Below are 9,976 nucleotides of genomic sequence, written 5' to 3' on the forward strand. Positions count from 1 at the left end.
ATCCAGAGTGCAATAATAATTTGTAGCCCATTAATGCCCACTCATCTCAGTTCCACCCACGGGCTGATGCCCTGTGCTTCCTGCTGGCCTGGAGCATCCCCAGCCCCAGGGGTGGCCAGTGGCAAATGCTGGGCAGCCCCWCTGGGGAGGGATTAGGGGCAGCTGAGCACAACGCTGACCGTTCACACAGGGAAAAGGAGCTTAGCTCAGCTTGTGCTTTAACACTGCGGGCATCTGCTAGAAATTAGAGTGGCTAATTCCATCAGCCTAGAGCTGAGCYTTGTGCTGCCTTCCAGGTTATTATGTGTGGTATATTAAGGCTGAGGAGGCAGGTAGACRGAAGCTTGAAGCTGTAAACATTATTCATAGAAAGTACCTCATTTTTGGGCTTACTGACAAACACAAACRCGCAATAACTGCAGCTTTTGGTGCTGGCTATAACAGACTGATACTATTTTAAATGAGGGTCATGTGCTTCAATGCTTAACCCTCTGTGGCATTTAATAAACCCACCCTCTCCTCCTTCTGCAGCTTTCTGTGCCTCAAAATAGATGGAGTCCCAGTTCACTGGTGAGATACAGAATAAACAGAAATCATTAATCCTGTATGAAATTCTCTTCCTAGCGCATGTGTTGCTTTCTTTCATGTGTGGGTGTGAATGGAAGTRTAGAAGAGGATTGATTTTGGCAGGAGAAGGGTGAAATGCAGGTGAGGTGTGAGGGGATGTCCAGGATCACTGGGAATGCAGAATTGCTTCCCTGCACAGATAGCAATACAAAGAAACCACAAAGATWAAACATAAGGGAGAAAATAAAAAGAATCTATCTATCCATGAAAGAAAAAGAATCTACCTGTCTCTCAGAGTGAGTCAGATTCACAGAACAATGTGAGAAAATGCATTCAGAACCCCAAAGCAAAAGAAGTGGTGATTCAAAAACACCAGTTCAGTCGTGGCAGTTCAGAGTAACATATTCTTCTATTATTGCACAATTACCGACTGCTGAGTGTTTGAAAATGCACCGACATCAAGTAAACATCTTGTAATGTACTACTGGTCTAAGCAGGACTTTATCTTTAAAACCCCTAATTGGAGATCAGTCATTAGCCAGTGAGCACATAACCTGTGCTGTTTGTACAGCCAGAGTGAGAGCTGGTCAATAAATGGCAGGGCAATAGGGAACTGAAAACCTGGCCAAAATATGTGTGACCTTGTGTGTCACATGCTTCAGGGATGGCTGGAGACTGAGGGATGATCACCCCCTCGCCTAAAATCCTTGTAGATTCATGAAGCTGGAGTTGGAGAAGAAATGTAGCAATTTTACCTTCTCTCAGGCACTTCTGCCACTCCCCAGTGCTGTGTCTGAGTCCTTTTTTCTGATGTGATTCCTACGAGTGCTCCCTGAGTTACTGGGGAAAGAGGGGATGGACCCAGAATTCTAAAAGCCATCGTGATAGGCATTTATAACATTTAAAATAGTGAAAACATATAGACAAAAGATTGTCCGTGTCTGTATCATTTAACTCCACAAGACATTYTGTGTTGTGTATCTTAAAAAGTGTAAACCCACTGGGTTAGGTAACTGCTGATATTTTTTTTTCCACTCAATGTGATGATAATACAATAAAGTTCCTGCTTTATTGTATGTGGAAATAAAATAAGAGATGTGGTAAAATGAAACAGAAAAAAAATAGTAAACAAGAACATAATAGATCTTAAACACTTCATATTTATTGTACATTAAATAAAACTATTTCAGTTAAGTTGAGAGACAGATGGGTCAAATTTAGGAAATCAAAACTTCTATAGGAAGGTATGTCCAGCTTATCTGATCATTAATTACATATGCATGAGTTACATGATAGTAAAACCATATTCTGTTAAACATTCTCAGGTGAATAAGATACGTTATCAGAGGTATGTATTCCAAGGGTCTTATTGCACAGCTACTGTACTTCCAGTCTGAGAAAGATATGCTTTGTACCATCGAGAACAGACTCTGCCTCCTTGTGCTTATTACACAGCTTCCCCTCTTTCCTCATTAAAAAACAGAACACGGTATCAGAAAATAAAGCTGAACATTACAAAACGTGTGTTTGTCTTCAGTTCATTTCATTTCAACCTCAAAGCAATCCATGCGTATTCTTTCTTTTCAGTAAGAGCAGGTAGGGAAAACAAAAGGACAATTAAAGGGGGGGGRAAAAAGGGAAAMAAGTGATAAAATCCCCCACGGCACGTGTTTTTCTGTCATTGCAAGAACTAAAATGCTGTTATTCTGCTAGCAGCTTCCCGTGCAGTGGGAGGGAGCACTGTGGACGGACTCTCACTTCCCTTCAGTTTTGTCTGCCTGCACTTCTCGCATGTACGAGTCAATGATATGCGGAGGCACTCCATCCATTAATAGTCTGAAGAACGAAAGCCCACCTGCAAGCAAGGAAAAAAAGGCAATTTTCATGTTCAAGGTCCCTGGAGAAACAGCTTTGTACCTTTATTTTCTGGCACGAGTGACAAGTTTTAGTCAGTCCTTATTACATTCTTTGAGATGTGGTAAAATTCAGCCCTGCTCAAAAGTCCAGCATGACAATTAACCATTATTTAATGGGTACTGTAGAGSTCTTTGCTGTCCTTTTGTGCAGGCTGAATTTCATTTCTAGGCTATCATACATTCAGTCACCTCACCRCATGCAATAGTTTATGAGAAGCTTCACTTCAAATAGCTCTCCTGGCTTTCCATCAGGCTGGGTGGAGTATGATCAGAGATGGAAGTCAGTGCGGGGGGARCAATGTAGAAAACACCTGACCAGGAGGACTTGTGGAGAACATGCAGAGATATTCTATTTATTCTAGTTTTGGGTCTTAAAATGGTTTCTAGGTATTTAGCAAAATATTTACCATGTTGCTCAAAAATACCAAGTGGGATGACAAATGTGGAAGAATCACATGAACAAAAGCCAGGATTTTAGATATAGGTACCCATAATCTCCAGAGAGAGAAAGATGATGAATTGCCTTCAAACTGGGGAAGTTTGAAGAATTATTTTGGATTTGCTTTTAAATTCACTTTAGAATTTCAATTTTTGTTGGGGTTGTTCAGCCTGGAGAAGGGAGGGCTCTGGGGAGACCTCAGAGCACCTTCCAGTGCCTAAAGGGAACTSCCAAGAAAGCTGCAGAGGGACTTTTTACAGGGATTGAAGTGATAGGAGAAGGGGTGATGGCTTCAAACTGCAAAAGGGCTTAGAACAGATACAAAGAGGACATCCCTGACTGTGAGGATGATGAGGCACACGTTGCCCACAGAGGCTGTGGATGTCCCATGCCACTAAAATAAAACCCATGGAAATAAAACACACGAGTATTTCTCTTAATTTCATTGGGGAAAAAAGGATATTTGGAAGAATCAGTGGGCAAAAGATAAATATTTTGCTAAAAACGTTAGAATCTGCCCTTTCTCCAGACAGAAGGTATAATTTCTTTGCTTTAAGAAAGCTCATGTACCATTATCATTCCCCTCACAAATCTGCATGAATATTGTGTTCTGCACGTTGCAAAGCACCCACTGATAGCTGCACTTACCTTCTGAGCTTTTCCTGGAAGACACCAAAAGCTTTAAAGCAAAAGTACATTGCCAGGGTGAAGGTAACACTCTCTGCTTCAGCTAAATGCAGTTGAGCTGACACTTACACACAACATTTATGCTGAGTACAGATTTTTAAGAATTTATAACCTTTATTAACACGAGGATTATTCAATTAAAATGCTATTAGTTACTAGTGATTATGAGATCTCGCTGTCTCATTTAAAATAGTCATTGTGGCAGAACTGTTCTCTCCCAACCTTAGGTAGATGCACAATACAGACAGAAAAAAAAGGAAAAAAGCATGCTTTTTGGCATTCTTTCAGCTTTTTGGCATTCTTTCAGCTCACGGAGTGCAAATTGTGCTGTGAATCATTCAGTTTTAAACCAAGTTAACTCTGGAATAAACATTTTGTTTATGTAGAGGTATATTCCTATGAAAAAATAACTTGCTGTAAATACAAAATGCTCTTTTTATTACTTGTATTTTATTCGTGCTGATTAATCAYGCTAACTCATTAAATTCCTTTCAAACATACACTATTAGAAGATAATGGATGCGCTACTAAGAAAAATTACTGTAACGAGCAATTATTAAAATGGTTAAAATCTGAATTTACCAGCATTAAAACCATCATGCTGCTAACTTATAAAAGACATTTTCATTAAGTGACATAATGAAAATCATGCCATACTAGGCAGACATTGTATGACGTATAAACAGACATAAGCTTCATATGCAAGAACCATATGAAAGCTTACCTTAGATGACWATATACATTCAAAAATCCTTACTGTGTAACTAAGGGAGAGAGAGAAAGAGAAGTAACAATTTAATTGCAAACACAAGAGTGGAGAGAAAATGTTGAGKGAAATTATTATTACAATTATGTCAAGATGATAATTTAATCCTTAGTCATGTAAAATATGGAGGAAGAGAAGCACATGAAGAGTRAAAGGTAGGGATCCAGTTCCACTTCAAAATTATCATTAATATGTAAAAGCTAGATTAATAGGTACAAGTAACCATAAAAACCTCTAATTAGTCTAAAGTATAGATTGGAACCAAATTATGTTTATGATAAAAGTTTCCAAATGTAGCTTCAAAGAAGCTAACACATATATATATATAGTATTTTCCACCAGGGGAAAAAGAAAGGCACACACATAACACTGAAGCATACATRTATATATATATATATGTTGAAACTCTGTTAGGCAAAATTATCAAGTACTGACTAATTACGTATCTGTGCATTAAAGTATGTACTTTGTCAGATATCCACATTTACATTATTTAAAGCATGCTAATTACTCTGTAGGAGCCCTTGCTATGATTAAACATTTTGATTCTTTAAATAAACATCCATATATGTATACTTATCTCTGATCTTTAGATCTGATCTTTAAAACCGGTGGGTTCTGAGCACTAATTTGTAACCAAAGGCTGATCTGTTATAAAAAAATGCCTTTTCACTGCAGCAAATGACTTTATAATACTTCTGGTCTTTCACTAATTCTACAAACCAACTGAGAGCTATTTTTTTTTTGAAATGCATATTTTTTTCTCCTGGAAAGTTCTAAGTCTATGGTCAAACATATTCACAGTCATTAAATAAATTCTTTACATGTCACTCTATGAAATATGTCTGAAACCTTAGTAATTCTGATATTAAATCAGAAATATGAGATATTTCTATGAAATATGCCTAAAACCACAATAATTCTGATATTAAATACCCAGATGATTGGGTATTGCCTTGATTAATTTGGCCTTCTTTGCTCATGTGACATAGACAATGTATGCCATGAGACACTAGCCAGTTTAATCTAAAAACGCAAAGAAATCACACTTTGCATGCAGAAAATGCGTTTGCATGTGGAAAAAGAGGGTGGGAATGAAATGGAATGTCCAGAGGAGTGCGCGCGTTATAAACCTGATTATCCCCCGCCAAGCTGAGTGGTTCTCCCGGGTTAATTACTCCGTGATAGATCACTGCAGAATTAGAATATTTATAGTGGCATTTATTGGCATTTGAAATTCTTCCCCGTTGATCTTAACACCTTTTAAAAAAATAGTTCTTATACAGCAACTTTGCTATCACTAACCCACTGTAAGAGTGATCACCAACCTTGACTTCACTTCTAAAWGTTCTCCAAAGCTGTTTTTCCTGTGATAAAAGAAGCACAGCACCTTATCTAACTATTTTCATCGACCTCAGTGAAGCTGAGAAGGAATCAGTTCTTTACTGCTCCTAATGGGAGATTGAGAGCCAAATTTGGGGATCTACCTCAACAAACTCAAAAGATATAGGTGGTATTTTCTGTGGTGAGTATGAAACATGTAATGAGATTCTGCATATGTTGCCACCTTTCAAGATGACAAAGAGTTATCTATCACATGATTTTTTACACACTTAATTTACCAAACAAAAGCCACTCTATGTGCAATTGTACTGAGCAGGTCACGTAACTTCCATCTTTAAGTTCACTCAGCAAAACTTAAAACCAAAGAATCAAATATTGCCTGTCTGAAATAATATCAGTACATGTAAAACCTCTTCTGAGGATAGAATAAGTTGTTGCTATTTTAATTGTCGTGCTTATAAATATCACTAAAACTTTCACAGGAAACGAGCGTTGAATTTAGCAACAGCTAGGGGGGTAGTTTTACACCTAGAATAATGAAAGGAAATGGCTAAAAATGTAGAAAATTGTAGCTTACTGATAGTATTCATAGCCAGAGTATTCACCAACCAGTCAGATGTTCAAATATCATGCACACTCATTAATCCTAGGCTGCTCAGACATTTTGGGGGCTGAGTGTTTATATGCATGATAAATTTAAGTTCTCCAATATGTCAGAGAGAGATGGCTAGAAGTAATTCTAGCCAACACAAGGAAACACAGCTAAAATAAATTTTATTGCATGGCTCAGGGCTCTGTAGCATGACTTTCTAGTGAATCACACCTACTACCTGTAGTGGAAGCACCATAGCTTGTACCTTCACCAGAYAGGCAGCACTGCCTTGAACCTGTTCATATTATTCAGAAAACATTCAACTGTATCTCATCATCTCACAAATCCAGACCTTGGCAGTTACTTGCTGGAATAAAGTTTAAAGCTGTACATATGAACACACAAACACACACTGCAATTCATTTCCAGCGAGTCAGAAATCCACAGAAATCCTCTGCGTCAGCACGGTGAGCAGTCGTCTGGGGAGCCCTCCTAAATGAACAGTCTGGGAAACTTAAGAGTATGAAAAATCAACATTTAAGTCAATAGAAGAGAGAAATGAGATGCAATGATGTCTTTCTACTCTGGCTGTTTAATAATAATAATTTTCTGTATTTGSCTAGAGCAAAGCCTGAGCCTATCCTGTGTTCACTTGGCAATCTAAATTGGCTTTTCAGAAAAAATAGACAAAGCAACCCTCTCAGGTGTTGGTTCTAAAGAGATCTTCTGTTGTGCTGTGAAATAGAAAGTTTGCTTGTGATTAAAGAAAGCGATCTTACTTCCAGGATGAGGACATCACCTTTTAAAGAAAGTATCTTAAAAATGGAAAATAAAAACGAAGAAATATAATATGCATGTTTTCATTACATTAGCTAAGTTCAATTTAACGTATATCAAACATTAATTGAAATGTCTTCTTGATGGCAAATACGAGCTGTGGGACAAGSTACATCAGAAAATACAGATAATGGAAACTGAAATGCAAAATTAACACAATCTGTAAAAACTTTAAATGTTGTTTTATATAGAAAAGTGATGGAAGCAATATAACTAGGAACATATTGCTATTGCCTAAATTCCCTCAAAATTCCTTAGTCAGGCACTTTCTAKCAGCTGGTTTTAGGCAGCTTTCCTTACTTACAACCTCAGATTAATTTTTTAAGAAATACTTCRTCTATTCCGCAGTTGAAGCCAAGCCTTTGGTGGGTCCAGCTAAATGTGACCCAATCTTTTCCTAGGAAGTAATGGTCTGAAAAATATTCATTAGTAGTCCACCCCAAATCCTTTTGCCATTCACGATATCCCACTTAAGCCTAAACAACCTGAAATTCATAACATTTACCTATTAATGCCAACAAAACAGGAAGAAAACAACAATATTGTTTTGTCCTAACAGAGTTATCCATTTAATCCAGGAAAAGTTTTCAAAGTTGCTTGAACTCCTTTTTTCTTTTGCCTTGCATACTTCCATCTCCAGTGCAGTTGGTGCTGAGGAAAACAGGGTATTTGAAATTTCTGAAGCCCTTACCTCTCACTTCCAGTTTGCAGTCCACTTCTGCCTCTCCCAGCTCGTTGACCGCTCTGCAGGTGTAGGTGCCTCCGTCGTAGGGGCTGGGCTTGCGGATCTCCAGGGTGCACACGCCTTGGTTGCTGAACATTCGGTACCTCGGGTCGTTCATGATGAGGACTTTGTTTTTCATCCAGGTTATTTTGGGCTGTGGTAAAAAAAAAAAACAAAAAACAAACAAACACGAAAAGAAAAACACCAAAAGAAAGCCCAAATGCACAAAGCTGTGAACTGAAAATATTTTATCTCTTTTTTTTTTTTTTTTTTTTTTTATGGTGTATAGTTAAAGCTGAGTAATCCAAAAATTGTAAAAAGTAGTGGTGATAGAAAGGAAATGAAATCTTAACTCAAAGATAAGCATTGGATGCATCATACATCTGGTTTTAGCACTTTTTTTTTTAAGTGCCACTCTTATCACTTAATTAAAGCTGTAAATACAAGCCTGTTATCAATACAAGGACTGTGAAATGATAACAAACATCTGACCATTGGTTTTTGACATCCAATTCCTCCAAGTCAATAAGAAAAGCATATTTTTCCACAGTAATTTGGGCAGTCAGAAACCGTGACGGTGAAGGGTGAACAGCAGACGTGTTCATAAACACTCTGGATTTCTCTCTTTACCAGGCCAGCTCAGTTTCTCACAACAGAAAATAAATCACAGAGACACAATTCAAAAGAAAACACCAGACACATCATGCAGTGGGTCTGAGAAACAGCTTGCTGCCCAGCCCATTTCTGCAATGTGCTTATGAGGAAATAATCAGCTTTTTATGGAACAATTATGGCTTCATTTTAGCAACAGCTTTTACTGATGTATGAAATGTGCAGCTGTTGAGGGTCCCAATATAAGTCAGCCTTTTCCCTTTCCTGAGCTACCTGTGCATTAACTATTATCGTGCCTATAGCACAGGTCAGCAGCTCCTGTTTTTCCAGTATTTTTTAGAACCTACACCATCCTGTTTTTAGCCCGGCTTGTGAGTGAGTCACAAAAGTGGCATTGTAAATTTTGCCATGAGGTTCTGGTGTCCCGTTTTAAGCGCTGCCGTGCCGTACCTTGGGGTTGCCCCTGACGCTGCAGTTGAGGGTGGCGTTGTACCCGGCCACGGCGAACGTGTTCACCAGGGGCTGCGTGAACAGCGGCCGCTCGCTGAAGTCAAAGTCGTCGTAAACCGGGTATTTGTACACTTTGCCTGGGAAATTAAAATTGAATTTTCATCAGAAGAGCGCTGGCAGGCAGCTGAAYGCCCAAATGTCTTAAAAGGCTTTGAAGGGTCAGTTCTGGTCTGTGCTGCTTTTGCATCAGTGGGGCTGCAGTAACTGCTGCCATGGCTGCAGCCTTTGCTCGTGCTATGGCATTGCTRTCTGAGAGCAATGGAACACTGAAYATTGCATGTTTATTGCACGTGTTATTGCCTGTACGCCCTGAATGCTGCGGAGCAGGAGGGAGCGTGACCTGTGTGTCTTTGGCAGGCCTTGTTCACTCTCTTGCCAGCTGCTTTTTCTCAGTTTGTTCTGATTGCAAACTGTATCTTTGTCTGAAAATCCTCTTTTTTTTTTGTGCTTCAAACAGTGCATTGACAATGCAGACACCTGAATGGGCGTCGTTTCTGAACAAGCTAAAAACACAGTAATAAAATGTATTTTCTCCCTGCCGGTTTATTCTCATTCTGCAATGGAGATTGCCGCCAATAAATCCTCTTCAGCCACAACCTCGGCCTGTGTTTAAAATGGTCAGACAGACAGACATTCCTGTGCACAGGTATCATTAAACACCTTTGCTTCACTGGAGTCTGACCCAAGCTCTCACATTGACTTCAGCACAGCTTACGCCTGACACTTGCTCTCGTGAGAAGGGCAGSTAAGCAGTGATGGGAGAGAATTCCTGCAGCCCTTCTTCTGTTTGTGACCCCATTTCTAAMAGGGAGGGCCTTCAGCCTTTCAGCCTGGCTGTGTGGGTTGTACGGATTGTCTATTCTCTGCATCATGGCAGTCCTGCATTCCTTCTTTTCAAACTAATTTGATTTTCTTCCTCTGAGCCATTTGTGTGTAGAATTTCTCTTCCATAAAAGGGCAGGGTTTTTTTGGTTGTTTTTTT

General features: G+C 39.0%; 1 protein-coding gene across 1 annotated transcript in view; it reads right to left on the reverse strand.

Annotated features, from left to right (window-relative positions):
* Window positions 1-2,196: 2,196 nt before the first annotated feature.
* The window catches only part of MYBPC1 (myosin binding protein C1), a 69,386-nt gene continuing 61,606 nt past the window's right edge, over window positions 2,197-9,976 (reverse strand). The window contains exons 30-34 of the mRNA XM_057384543.1: window positions 8,935-9,071; window positions 7,840-8,026; window positions 5,509-5,567; window positions 4,367-4,373; window positions 2,197-2,422 (exon numbers count right to left, since the gene is read on the reverse strand). Coding sequence (XP_057240526.1) covers window positions 2,322-2,422; window positions 4,367-4,373; window positions 5,509-5,567; window positions 7,840-8,026; window positions 8,935-9,071 — 491 coding nt within the window. The 3' untranslated portion in view covers window positions 2,197-2,321. The remainder of the gene's footprint in view (window positions 2,423-4,366; window positions 4,374-5,508; window positions 5,568-7,839; window positions 8,027-8,934; window positions 9,072-9,976) is intronic.

Source organism: Malurus melanocephalus, unplaced genomic scaffold, assembly GCF_030028575.1.
Source record: "Malurus melanocephalus ecotype Western Australia unplaced genomic scaffold, MMel_1.1 scaffold_718, whole genome shotgun sequence".
Taxonomy (NCBI): Eukaryota; Metazoa; Chordata; class Aves; order Passeriformes; family Maluridae; genus Malurus; species Malurus melanocephalus.